We start from the raw sequence: 15170 nt of genomic DNA, 5'->3' as shown, positions 1-15170 counted from the left end.
CAGTCTGAATGAGATTATGTGACTTGACAGGTAACTGAAGTGATCTAGTTAGTAAACTCAGTCTTATTTCAATTCTAATAAATACTTGATAAAATATGCATTTATAAAACAGATAAAGATTGGAGCAAACTGTTTACTTTGCTCCAAGTAGTACCTAGCAAGCATTTCCTGGATTTAAAAAAGTAATAGGAGTATTTGACCTAAAGAGAGAATCTTCTGAAGGATGTTGGGACGGAAAGACGGCAGGTCTGACACCAGGGTTGGGGTATGTGTTAAAGGCAACTCACACACTAGGTAAATAATTTTGAACCAAATGATCAGCTAACCAAGGGTCATTCAAATCTGAATAATATAAGTTACACGAAAATTCTTAAGAACATATTTGTATAAAAACAATGCGACCAGCTCAATGCAGTGGTGCACGCCTGTAATCCCAGCTACTTAGGAGGCAGAGGCAGAGGCAGGAGGAATACAAGTTTGAGGTTAGCCTGGAACACTTAGGGAGACTGTCTCAAAAACAAAAAGGGTTAGTGATGAAGTTCAGTGGTAAAGCACCCTGGGTTCAATCCCCAGTACCACAAAACAATGGTATCAAACCAAACATGGAGCAGAATTTCTGAGGGTGAGGATTAGGTATGCAAAGATGCTGAAACCAAACAGATTAAAATCCTTTGCTCCTTGGTTCTGCATAACTCAGTGTTTGAGTCTAATGATGAGCAACCAACACTTAAATATGGAAGGTCTTCTGAGAGTTTGTCTTTGAATGTAACAAGGAAACAGGTAGGCAGTAGGAAAAGGCAAACCTTTAGGGAAGTGGGGAGGGAAATGGGAGATAGAAAGGAATGGAACCGCAGGTGATGGGAGCTGAAATGAGAAAGGAAAGCAGGGTGAGGATGCAAGGCTTGACAGATGAGAGGAAACAAAACCTCCTGGGTTCCAGAAAGGACCACAGGGCAGCCAGAGCAGAGCTGAGACTATACACTCTGTAGTTCAATTACAACACTGTAGAATGTGTCTCTTTTGACAGAACAGTATAGTATATACTCTATGCCTTACACAGTATACACAATGGTTAATTTTAAGACTTCTACCAAACATTCAAATCATAAGAAGGAATTTCACCATACACTTTTTATATAGGATATCTAGAGTTCAGGATTCCCTTCATTTTATCCAAATTTCTAAACCTGATAAAAATGAACTTTTAAGTGTATCACAATTAATTAACTTGTAAATCTGAAAATCAAGTACCTAAGAGAAAAATAATTGTTTTCTCTGAACTTTAAAGCCATACAAAAAATTCTCACATATTTATGTGGTAACATTATGGAAAATCTTTAATCTCAGATAACTGGGTGATTTCCTTCTCAGGTGAATCTCTATACACTCAAGGCAGGCAAACTCATTTTAATTATCAACCAAATCAAAACAATTATAGATAGGCAATCCACTGGGGAAAATAATATAATTTATTTTAAGGATCAAGTGGAATGGTTTTGTAATTATTTGATACTTTTTGGTTCTGTATATAATCAAGAACTGAATATTTTTATAACAGCCTAATTTATTTACTCCTACTCTTCATTGCAACCTATAAAATGAAAATCCAGAAAATGTCTAAAAACCTCAAGTTCTATCTTTTCTACTTATTTTGTGATCATAAGCAAATGATATCTAGGATGCAAATTATTCATTTATAAATTAAGAAGAAAAATATTTCTGTCTCATGAGATTATGATGTTCAAATTGAATACATGACATTTTAGATGTGCCAGTTACCATGATGGTATGCCAAAGTATAAAACTGTACCAAATAAAAAATTTTTCGAATTCCACCCAAACCTCCATTACAAATAATTCACTTCACTACCACTATGTAGCAATATAAAACTAATTAACAACTATATTATCTAAGCATTTATAATACAGCTATAAGTAAATTTTATCAAAACAGATAAAAGCTGTCAAAACCAATTTACACTTTCAACAGGATCTGTATTATAGAATTGAAAGACTGCATTCCTGATAAAGGACCTAAAATACACAGTTCTAATAAAACAATCAAAAATGTCAAAGGAGGCTACCAAAATTATTTAAACAATTCGGTCTATACTATAGCAAAATGGGCTTCTGAAACTACACTTAAAAATCTTAACTATAATTAAAGGGCTAAATATGATATCCACTTTTTCCCCTTAGAACATAGAAGGGTTTTAGAAGTATTAAAATGGCATAGTTTTACTCAAAAACAAGTACTATCTAAAGAAATACTACTCAGTCTTTGAAGTTCAGAACAAATTCACCTCTTCAATATAACTGTCTTAACCCCTGCAACCAGGGGCAATACACTCAGAAATTATTTCATTAGATCTTCTACAGAACAGATTTTTAATCTTATGTTCTTTTTTCCCTAACACATTAGTTTCCTCACCTATAAATTGTGCATAATAATCCCTCAGAATCTAAGGGATGAATGAAATAAAGAACATGAACCACCAGTATCTATATATCCTGGTACGAATTTAACATGTACATTTTTCCTGACATTTAATTTTTTCCTCCATTTCTTTAGACTTTCACATAAACCAAAATTAAATTAAGACCAACTTACAATAAAAGAAAATGTTTTAACTCCTGCAAATCAGTTTTCTTCTTAGAGTGAATGCTTTCTAGTGGTGGTCTTAATGGCACTGCTTTAGTTCAACAAATCAAAAATACGAAAAAGAGGAAGATAGTAACTTTGTATGACATGTACCAAATTTTACAGTGAAGCTTTATTTATCAAAAGTAAAGACTGTTAAAACCATAAAAAGGTAAATATACTGAATTTTGAAAATTTTCTTCTTACATACAAGGCAACATTGTGCCAATAAAAAAGGCTTTAAGTTCTTCAACAGAATGTCAGTATCAGAGAAAAAGATGAGCACTTTATGAAGTCAGTTACTAATATATCAGGACAACATCATATTGATACTTTCAAATTTAAGCACCCAAATGGTAATCTGAATATTAAAGTAGTAAGTATGGAAAGAATTGCAAGTTCCAGGCCACTGAAGATTACAACACAAGAAGTAAATGACCCTCAACCATGTTTATATTGTAACCAACCTAAAGGAGAAGGCTGTCCCCGTATAACTCCATTCTTGGTTCTCTCCTCCAAATCCATCACTTCTTTGTATATCAATTCTGAAAAAGAGATGGACAAAAATAAATTTCAAAGTCCGAGAGTCAATTTCATAATATATGTTGTTTTAAGTTTAAAGTTTTACACACCTTAAGTGTAAAATATACTTAACAACACTTCCAATATTATAGTAACAGAGGGACTGTGTCAGACTGAGATTCATGGGTATTAATAACGGTTTCTTTTTTTTTTTTTTTTTTTGCTGTGCTGGGGATTGAACCCAGGGCCTTGTGCTTGCAAGGCAAGCACTCTACCAACTGAGCTATATCCCCAGCCCGGTTTCTTGATTCTCAACCACAAATTATATTCAAAGAAAGTAAACATCTCTGCTGTAACCTGTAACTAATGTTTCTTAGGCTGGTTTAAGGACAGAGGTGGGGTTAGAAGTTTTATCTTTTTACTCTGCCAATAACTACATTGTTACCACACTATCCAGCATTCTGTACTACATATACTTATTTACTTCTGTCTCAGTGAGGGCTTGAATTAAGTGTTTTTCTTGTTAACTTGTACTTCCTGAGACCTGGAATAGTGTGTGGTATAATGGAGGTGCTCAAGCAGATACTCATTGCAAAGAATTTATGAAGTTTCTTTAATTAGAGTGGAATATGAAAAAAATGTTATTAAAAAAAAAAACAAACCAAAGGTAGGTATACTTCAACTACTTATGTGTAGTCCAGCATGACATGCTATCATTTACTGCCAAGAACATTCCTCCATGGGAAATTTATTCTTTCTAGGCATGGGGATAACAGGTAATCCATTGTGAGGATGGCTCTAGTTGAAGAGACACAAAGAGCTATCTGCTGGTATATGTTCCTTGCACCCCATTTTCTTCTAAGTGATGCTGAGTGTGGTGTGAGTCTGAACATCTACTTAAGACTAACCTTCTGATAAATGAAACATCACCATTAGTCATTATCTTTGGTTCACAGAATCTTTTGACAATTATATAAAAGCAATGAAATCTCTTCTGAGAGAAATGTACCAGTTGAAAATGATACATGGAATTTTAAGAAGTCTACATAATTTTGGAAGTTTAAATTTCTTTTAAGAATCTCTGACTATAGGGTATGACAACATTTATGTTGGCAAAAGGTAAAATAAGTGGAGATGTTGGAATGAAATGAACAGAGCTAAAGATGTCTACATTGGCTTGCTATGGTAACCTTGGACTTTGAAGGAAAAAAGTACAAAATCTTGATAGAGGAAAGAACAGGAGATGCTTGCTTTTTTTTTTAAGTTTTTTTTTAGTTGTTGATGGACCTTTATTTTTTATTTATTTATATGCGGTGCTAAGAATTGAACCCACTGCCTCACACATGCCTACAATCCCAGTGGCTTAGGAGGCTGAGGCAGGAGGATAGCAAGTTCAAAGTCAGCCTGGGCAACTTACCAAGACTCTGTCTCAAAATAAAAAAGTAAAACGGTCTGGGAGACATACTCAGTGGTAAAATGCACCTGGGTTCAATCCTTGGTACCAAAACAAACAAACGAACAACACAAAAAACCCTACCAGGGCGGAGACACCAAACACATTTGTATAAACAGACTATGAAAAAACAGGAGAAAATACGTGTCTAGGAGAACTTAGACTAAGTCAGGACAGGAAGAAGACTTACTTTTGTTAAAAAAAATAATCAAATTACCAAATATCAGTTATGAAAATGGAAAATATCATTAATTTCCCTAGGATGAAAAGTAAGTCACTACAAAATGCCAGATACTTTCTCAGTTTTCTAAGAATCTGATGAATGTTACCTTTCCACTCTTCTATTGTGTGTTCCCTTTCATCTAACTGCTTGTCAGGGATCTTTGGTGGTGGCTGAAAAATAAAAGGTGATAACAACTAAGTCAGTTGACTGGAAGTATATGCTCTTCATAATTACTTGAAACAGTAGCCAAACAGAAGACTTGAAAAATGTAAGACTGATCGATCATCAACAACCTTCTCATGTAAACTAGTTCTGGAAGACTCCTGCAATGCAGGAAAAAATACTTATTTTTCTCTTCTAGTTTTTGACATTTTCACATTTTATTTATATTGCAGAATTTTGGATATGATTATTTGTTTTACAACTAAAGATATTCCATAGAGCACTAACCATCCTAGCTCCTCTGATCAGGTGGCAAGGCCAGAAGGTGAGACACACAGAGGGAGGCAACTTTACTTTTGTGTAGAAGGTGCCTGGGTATGCCCATTAGCTTAATTTTCAGGCACAAACAGAAAAGCGCTATCATCATCTGTCTATATTTTCACTTAATTTTCAAAGATTTCCTCCAAACCTAACTAATTCTAAGAATGTACTTTGTTCTTCAAACATGGAGAAAAAAACTTACAGCTTCTGCTTCAGAAGGATCATACCAGACATTGATGTATGGGTGCTGGAGAGCTTCATCTACAGAGATCCTTTTAGATGCATCTATGACCAGCATTTTGGATAACAAATCCCTTGCCTGACTGGCTGCAAAAATAATGATGTTAATGTGTACCTATTTGTAAAGATTTCTAAATTATCACTGATTTCAGAAACTTGAGATTATCATTATTTAAGAAGCATATGTTTTAAAAAGTATAGTTTTTAACTTTAAAATCAGATCACACATACAATAAACAATATAAAATTAAAGGTAAAAATAACTAAAATTTCACCTTGTTTCACCACCCAGAGATAATCTTGGGTTATATCCCATAAGAATATGAAAACACACACACACACACACACACACACAAATGATATACACATTTGTAAAAATTACCTTTGAGTTTGTTGTGTTCTGAGTCAGCCGGGAAAAGTACATCAGGGAAGAGTTTCTCAAAGCTATATCCAGCATATTTAGGTCTGTTTTCAACATAAGTCCTTACTGTTGGTTGTAGTTTCTTCATAAATTCAGGACATGGTGTTCCAAGCTGTTCAATAACTTTATTCCACTGATCAATATCTAATATTAAGTAGCTAAGAAAAATACTCTGTTTCTAATGTTCAACACATTAGTCAATATTCATATTAAAATACAAGAAAAAGGAAATTTTTAAAATTCTAAAAAAGAATGTGGCAGTTATAAACTTCATATATCTCACAGCCACCTTGCAAAGGGCAATGATTATAGGTGGACAGAAATGAACAATAAATAAGTTTTGTTAACCTTATTTATTGTGTGTGTGCATACATGTATGTGTATACAAATACTAATTTTACCCCCAAAATGGAAGTTTAAGCTCACAAATTCTAAGTATAAATTATAAATAAATATAAATATACAGTATTATCATTATTACCCATAGAGACTCTAAATGCAAACTGTACAATATAATACAAAATTTGCCTTTTCTCCATCAGAAAATGTGAATGCCTTTCCTAGAGGATAAATATTTCTACAATCTGTTCTGCTTTTTTGAGCTTTCTACACAGAAAATAAAGAAATAAAAATGACTTTTTGATAAAAGTGGCATTTTATTTTGCTATTCTTTGTTTACCTTACATTAATAGTTTTTTTTAAAGCTCTGAGATGCATGAAAAAGATTTTTCATACAGTATTTCAGTAAGTTATAAGATTAGAATTCCCTGATCTCATTCCTCCTAGTCTTTATACTCCAAGCCCCTGAAGATCTAGGCCTAAAACTCTTATTATAACCTAGTGAATATTTTCATTCCTTTTCCTGAAACAATTCTAAGTATTACTTGTTGATAAACACATCACTATTGAATACTAAAAATAGTCAGACTGAATCCAAATTTATAATCACCATGTAAAACTACTATTGCTCAAATTCTCACATGAAAGAATCAGTATGTTATGTTGAGTAATGAGACAACAATCAAGACACAAAACACACAAAACATTAACAAAAAGGAGGTGAGGGGACAAAAGAAAAGGATGACTAGCAGCAACAGACAGTTTCAAAACTCAAAATAATCCTAAGTATTTCTAGACTTACTCAAGTGTATAAATTATTAGAAATTTTTAATGCAAGTCATGATTTTTTTATATTTAGCTTAAATAAATCAACAAGAAGCTAGCAAGTAACTGTGGATAATTACACTTGAGCACTTTTCAGAATTAACATGTGAAACAATAAATGAGGAAAAGGAAAGTCTATGTCAATAGCAGGTGGTATTTTGAAAGAGTAATTTAGCAATACTTGATATTAGGGAGAGACAAAATACATTATACCTGATGGAGCTGAAGTACTGTCATACATTTGACCTTTAGGAACTACATTTTAGGCCAAAGATAAGGATACGATCTGTACCTGGGAACAAAACACCACCTTTGATCATTTCTCCCATGATGCACCCAACTGACCAAATGTCAACTGAAAACAAAATGCAATGACATTAACATAAAGATTTTGGTTAAAATAAAAAGAAATATATAAACAGTAAAAAAAAAAAATCACGCACACCATGTATACTTTAAAATCATAAAAAGCAGTATAAAATAAAAATGAGTGACGGTGAATGTGCTCTGACTACCAGCAGAGACTGTATGTCCTACTGCCAGATGCAGCCTACAAATACTTCAGCTTCTTATCTGAACAATTTTTTGAACTATAACAGCCACAAACTTTATGTCTGTTTAAAAAACCTGTATGTATGAATGCAGCATATTCATTTTCATTACAGAACATAAGGAAGTTCATCACCTAACTAATAATTTGCTGCAGCAGCACAAGGATACAGTCCCTTCCTGGAAAGAGGATTTTGTGGCAAACCATTTCTCCCATAATGCACCCCACAGACCATAAATCCACTATGTTTGCAGCACAAAAGAAGGAAAAGCAAAGCAAAAGGTCATTAAAATCAAAGAAGCATAATATGATTGCATTATATAAAAACTGCAAAATATTACAAAAAAGAAAAAAGTGATTTTAATTTCAGCTAATGGGATAATTTAAAACACAAAATATTTTTTAAAAAGCTTGGTTCACAAAAGAAAACACAAAGTGTGGCATTTTAACTACATATCTAATTTTAAAGTGAGAGCTATGCACAGAAAGATTAAACCTACATAATTGTTTAACTGAGAATTTGTTTACAAGACAGAACCAAACATAAACTTTATAAATAGGGCTAAAAATGTATATGATAGCAAAATTATGACATTATACATTATTTAGAAGTTCAACTGTGCATTATACTCTCTCTTTAAAAGTTAAATAAAAGAAAAAAGCATGAGCAGAATAATTTAGCTTATTAAAATATTTAACAGAAAAATGTCTCTGAATAATTACAAAAAATTAATGTAAAGCTGTACAGAAATTTTCAAACTAGAGTTCATAAATTTATTTAACTAAGAAGTGCTATGTTTACTCTGAATTAAAAGTCAATTATTTTCTTGGCGACATCATTCTACATTTACCCTATTATCCCCAAAGGCACAATAACATAGAGAATGTAAAAAACAGAGTAAAGAAAAGTATATTTCTAATGTTTCCCACTTATGGTTTAAGAAATTAGTTTTGGTTGGATACAGAATGAAAGTTCTCACCTCAAAGAGTTTCCTAGCACTAACCTCACCAACTTGAAAAGGAAGCCCTAATCAAGATGCTGAAAACAATCCACTAGACAGAAAAGAGCCAATTTTGGGATCTTCACCTGTTTATTAAAACTAACCACATACCCTAACATTTTATACCTTTGGGCTTGAACACCAGATAAAAGGAGGAAGAGCAGGCATTTATAGTTTAATAGAAAAACAGGGAAAGAACGAGCAATTTAAAAGGAAGAGACTCAAACAGATTTGGATCTTGAAGTTTGAAGGCCCAAATTCTTTAAGAGCAGAAAAGGAAAAGGGTAGAACTAGATTTAGAGAGACATACTCTTCATCCACATTGGAGGATTTAGGAAACGTAAATCTGTACTTGCAAGTACATTCTTAAAAGGAGACCACCAATTCACTGAAGTGTGTTAGGAGATATAACTGGGAGTGACTTTTTGGAAATCTTGTGGAACTAGTTTCCCTGCAATTTCACATTAATGTATGGCAAACCTTTTTATATTTATAGTATGATTCAACTTTCAAGGATAAAATTTTAGAGGAAAAGTTAATATTGATAAATCAATTGATAAAAGAACAATTTTTTCCAGGGTTTTCATTTTTGCCCAAAATCTATCAGAATAAATCATCTCTATAGACTTTACAGAAAAAAGTAAACTAGTTTATTAGCTAGGGTGAAACAGATGTGGAGAACCTGCAGAAAAACATAATTTTAAGCAAAAAAATCTTAAAAGCTCCAAGTATCAGAGAAGAAACTAAGAATGTAAGTTTAGTTTAATGATTTGTATATAAAACTGAGCTATAAGTGTCTAAATGCTTACCATTAGGCAGTATAAAATATATTTGATTATCCTACACTTTCCAAAATAGTCTGAAGTAGCTTATAATAAGAGACAGATAAAACAAAGTCATTAAAATGGGAAGGGGGGCTCACTAAAAGGAAGAAATATTTATGTTAGCTTTGTTGGCTAGTGTAGTTACCAAAAGCAATCATTTACACTTAACTCAATTTCCTGGGGAAGGGGTGGGGACACAATAAAATGATCTATATAATTCTTATCTAAGAGAGAAGAATATGTCAACTCTTTATGTGATAGTTTTTCTGGATGATAATTTCTGGTTAGGAGTTGCCCCAGGATTCATTCACACTGACACATTACACAGTATCAAAGATAAGCAATAATTTCACTGCAAATGCAAAAGCAATATTCATGCTGGTCAAGTGAAGTATCAATTCCAAAACAAAACATTCAACTTTTAGGTAGATAGTAAGCAAACAGAATAGCATGCTTACTTCAGAATAAAAGAGTAACAGTCACTCTTTAAAGTATTTATTTTGAAAGAGCTCACAAAAGAAAAGGAAATTAAGTTAAAATCCTAATTTCTTTCACTTTAAAAGTTTTTTTGGTACTGGGATTGAACCCAGGGGTTCTTTACAACCGGCCTACATTCCAAGTCCTTTTTAATTTTTGAGAAAGGGTCTTGTCAAATTGCTGAGGCTTGCCTCAAACTTGCAATCCTTCTGCCTCAGCCTCCCGAGTTGGTATGTATCACCAAACCTGGCTTAAAATTTTAATTTCAAAGGTATCTTTTATGAAAAAAAATCTTAAAAGTTGATTCATGGTTTCCTGAATCAAAGTGAACTGCTGTTCCAGTTTCTTTGCTAGGAAACATTTAGTTTTATTCAAAGGAGTATTTTGGATGAAGTTACCACACTTAGAAAGTTATAGTTCAATTCACTATACACACACATAATACTATATGCTTTTCCCTAAGATCGGACACAAGGTTTTGATGAAACATTATTGCTTCCTCTAAGAGATTCTTAATTATTCATCGGCTTTGCAGAATGGCATTATTGTAGTTCTCAAAGTTTACACTAAATGCTCTGCATTGAAATTACTATTAAGGTTGAATTCTAAGGTACACTATATGCTTCCCTATATACAGAAGTATGTTCTCATTTCCAAATTATGGCCAAGCAAAAGGCATACATATATGTCCTTTTTCAGAGGGCAAAATAATAAATTCTTTATCCAGTGGTAATGCTGATGATTTAAATATTAGCATTTAAATAAACAAGGCCCCCATGTTTTCCCATTTATGATAAAACTTAGTTACTTTCAAACTTGATACACATTTCAAACAGTGATACACATTTAATTCCATGCAGCTTAATTTAAATAAGTTACATGAAAAATCTAATAAACATCAACAACAACAAAAAAACTAAATTAGAAGAGTATTTCAAATAAAAAGTGTGCTGACCGTTTTCCTTGTAGCCCATGCCTAGGATGACCTCAGGTGCTCTGTAGTATCGAGTTACTACGTAAGGTGTCATCATAAAACTTGTTCCTGCAGTCCTAGCCAGTCCAAAGTCAAGAATCTTCAAAGTGCAATCTGATTTTACTACTATATTACTGGGCTTTAAGTCCTTCAAAATATAAAAGTAAGAAATGATTAGTAAGATATATACAAAGATTCTGCAGTTCATTTAAGTTTTCAATTCATGTTAACTGTTCATTCCTTTTTACTATGATGCCATTGCACAGTTTCATAATAAAAAGGCAAACCTGAGAGGTCAGCTTTATGGTATTTTAAAAAAGTATTAATACGTTTTAAAATTTATAAAGTTAATAGAAAGGTTAGTAATTATTGGTTATTAGAGAAGCTATTTTATAATTTCTAGAAATTTATAATTGTTATTTTCTAGAAATTTTTAATCAAATAGAGTGAGATTTGTAAAGGCATCTTAAAGTTCAAACAAGAACTATTACAGTAAAAGAGTCAAATTAGTATTTATATTCATTTGCATATTGTTACTAGTTTTTTAACCCATTTCATCCCATCTTCCCAGATATAGAACATCCATAAAAATTTTAGATGAGTAACAAATATACCACTCATGGAAACTTTGAAATAATTATTATGTTTTTATAGACCCATTCTTTTGACAAAAGTAACAAGTGAATGATTAGGGGGTTTGAAACTATTTTTAAATTCACTGTGAAAACGGTATAAACTTTGTTGTGAAAGTTACTTCTCAACGTTCAACTGAACCAAATATTACATCATACATAACAAATGTGTAATATAAAAAAATGCAATCATAATAATATTTTCTAGAACTAGGCTGTCACTTTATTTTGAGGGGTGCACTGTATTTCAAATTATGAATGGTGAAAAACAGCTGTCCTATAAATAAGGCACTGGGACAATATAATGTGCAGCTTTGCCACAGAAAAGATAACACTTGCTTTCCATACATGGAAACTCATCTTTGCCTCTTGCGGCTCTGCCTTGAGCTCGAGCAGGCTGACTCCTAAGGACCATGTCAATGGGGCTATGTTTTCCTCCCTTGTTTTAAGTTGGTTTGCCCAATCATTTTCAGAAATGAGAAGAGAGATCAGGGTATTTATTCTCTGCAATCCTTATGCCATATGCTACAAACTGGCTAAGGCAGAATACCTATCCAGAGACACAGCTTCTGCTGCTTCAGAACTTGCTGGTTTTGCTAGCAGCAGATAACAATAGGGGGAAAATAACTGACCTGTTGGTCATTCTTGGGTGTTTCAACTTATTTGCTTAATTTCCATAATTCTGTCTATCCCTTACTTTATAAGAGTTCTTTCTTTACACTCCTTTCAAATACCTGTTTGATATATATATATATTTTTTTTTGGCTGAGGACCTGTCTAGTATATTGCCCTTGAGAAAATAATCTCAGCAAGCAGTTTACATACAGGTGTACATACATATACACACACACACATAAACAAATGTAAATACATGTAATATTTTACATACATCTAAACAACATTTTATACCTAATGCAGACTACAAAGGATATGCAGGTGGGTATTTAGTCATCTACTCAAAATCCATTTTCCTTTTCTTCTTTGGGAGTAAGATAGTTCTACAAATGCTTGAAGTGGGTAGAGAATCCACAACTGTGCTATTTCTTCCACAATCTCTTTGTTGTTATGACTTGTTGATACACCTTTGAAATATTGGATTCTAAGCTACAGACATCATGAGGGCAAATAGGCTAAACAAGTGTCCTTTGAAATCAACAAAGTTGATGCAAACACAAGTTAAAGTGTTTGCATGATTACAGATTTGATACAAATTCTCATCATTAAATGGTTAGATTAAAAAAAAAAAAAGAGTACAAACAATGTGCCTTACTCAGACAGTAGTGGGTACCTTTAACGATTTCAGTGGTGGAGTGGGTAAACAAAATCGTCTGGTTTCCAAATATTCTACTTGAGGTAAAAAAATGGGTCTTTGTTGACTTGAATAACACGTATTGTAAATGCATAAATGATTCACAAATTTACAAATAAAGACCAGAAAAATCTCATCAATTTGTTGGATTTCAAAAGAGACATCATCTTAGCATACCTTAATGCAATAGGAACCCATCAAGGAGGAAAAAGCCTCATGTTCCCAGAACTACTGTTGAAGATGATATCAGATTTCAGGAGGGAAGTCATACTATTCTCAAGTGGCAAGACAAGCCACGTTGTGGGAAACCAACAACATATCGACAAAAATGAGTAACAGGTATGTGCTACTGCAGTCAGATGCAGAGGCGAACACCTATTATCCCAGTGACTTGAGAGGCTGAGGCACGAGGATCACAAGTTTGAGGCCAGCCTGAGCAGTGAGACTCTATCTCAAAATAAAACATTAAAATGGGGGGGGGTGGTTTGCTGGGGATGTAGTTCCATGGTAAAAAGCAACACTTGGGTTCAATCCTCAGTACCACAAAATAAACAAAATGGAATGAAATCCTTTATTTGAAATGTTTTGCTCCTTTCCACCACAAATAAATGCTGAATAGGTAATAAAAGTCACTTCTTGGTTGGTTCAACATATGGCAATCAATAAATATGTAATACATCACATGAACAGACTTAAGAGATAAAAACACTAGAAAATACTAGGGATAGTAGGAACATACTTCAACGTTTAAAAAGCTCTATGCTAAATCCAAGGCTAACATCATTCTAAATGGAGAAAAATTGAAAGCATTCCCTCAAAGAACTGGAATAAGAAAATGATGCCCTCTTTCAGCACTTTTATTCAACACTATCCTTGAAACTCTAGCCAGAGAAATTAGAAGAAAGAAATTAAAGGGATATAAATAAGAAAATAAAGAGCTCAAATTATCACTATTTACTGACAACATGATTCTACTTTGAGAAGGTCCAAAAAATTTCACCAGAAAACTTTTAGAAAAAATAAATGAATTAAGTTAAGTAGCAGGATATAAAAATTAACACCCATAAATCAAATGTGTTCCTATACATCAGTGATGAATTCACTGCAAGAGAAATTAGGAAAACTACCCCATTCACAATAGCCTCAAACACACACACACACACACACACACACACACACACACGGAAATCAACCTAACAAAACAGGTGAAGGACCTGTACAATGAAAACTGCAGAACACTAAAAAAACAGAAGAAGACCTTAGAGATGGAAAGAACTTCCATACTCTTGGATAGGGAGAATTAATATTGTCAAAATGGTCATACTACTAAAAGTGTTATACAAATTTAATGCAATTCCAGTTAAAATTCTGGTGATGTTCCTGATAGAACTAGAAAAAGCAATCATGAAATTCATTTGGAAAAATAAGAGACCCAGAATAGTCAAAGCAATCCTTAGCAAAAAGAGTGCAGCAGGAGGCATCACAATACCAGACCTTAAACTATACTACAGAACAATAGTAACAAAAATGGCATGGCACTGGCACCAAAACAGACATGTAGACCAATGGTACAGAACAGAGGACACAGAAACAAACTCATGTAAATATAGTTATCTCATACTAAGACAAAGGCACCCAAAACATACATTTGAGAAAACATAGCCTCATCAACAAATGGTGCTGGGAAAACTGGAAATCCATATATAGCAAAATGAAATTAAACCCCTACCTCTCACCTTGCACAAAGTAGATCAAGGACTTAAGACACTAGAACAGACACCCTGTGCCTAATAGAAGAAAAAGAAGGCCCAAATCTTTTTCATGTTGGCTTAAGAACTGAATTCCTTAACAAGACCCCTAAAGCACAAGAGGTAAAATCAAGAATCAATAAATGAGATGGACTCAAACTATAAAGCTTCTTCAGAGAGAAGAAACAATCAATCATGTGAAGAGAGAACCTACAGAAGGGGAGAAAATCCTTACCACATGAACCTCATATAGAGCACTAATCTTCAGGATATATAAAGAACTCAAAAAACTGAACACCAAAAAAACCAAATAATCCAATCAATAAATGGGCTAAGGAACTGAACACTTCACAGAAGAAGAAATACAATCAATCAACAAATAGATGAAAAAATGTTCAACATATCTAGCAATTAGAGAAATGCAAATCAAAACTACCAAACTACACTGAGATTTTTTCTCATTCCAGTCAGAATGGCAATTATCAAGAATACAAGCAACAATAAATGTT

The 15170-nt window shown here is 33.2% G+C and overlaps 1 protein-coding gene across 5 annotated transcripts in view; it reads right to left on the bottom strand.

Moving 5' to 3' along the window:
• Mapk8 (mitogen-activated protein kinase 8) overlaps positions 1 to 15170 on the bottom strand; it is a 121315-nt gene that overhangs the window by 692 nt on the left and 105453 nt on the right. For 4 of the 5 annotated variants that reach the window (XM_047552745.1, XM_047552743.1, XM_047552747.1 and 1 more), the window contains 6 exons: positions 10955 to 11120; positions 7431 to 7502; positions 5945 to 6127; positions 5525 to 5649; positions 4946 to 5009; positions 3109 to 3186 (listed from right to left, as the gene is read on the bottom strand). In XM_047552745.1, the coding sequence (XP_047408701.1) occupies positions 3109 to 3186; positions 4946 to 5009; positions 5525 to 5649; positions 5945 to 6127; positions 7431 to 7502; positions 10955 to 11120 (688 nt within the window). Of the gene's footprint in view, positions 1 to 3108; positions 3187 to 4945; positions 5010 to 5524; positions 5650 to 5944; positions 6128 to 7430; positions 7503 to 7867; positions 7940 to 10954; positions 11121 to 15170 lie in introns of all 5 variants that reach the window. The other variant, XM_047552744.1, reaches the window with a different exon arrangement.

The sequence above is a fragment of the Sciurus carolinensis genome, chromosome 5 (genome assembly GCF_902686445.1).
Source record: "Sciurus carolinensis chromosome 5, mSciCar1.2, whole genome shotgun sequence".
NCBI classification, from domain to species: Eukaryota; Metazoa; Chordata; class Mammalia; order Rodentia; family Sciuridae; genus Sciurus; species Sciurus carolinensis.
The sequence above is the reverse complement of the archived record's forward strand: the minus strand, read 5'-3'. Positions and strand labels throughout refer to the sequence as shown.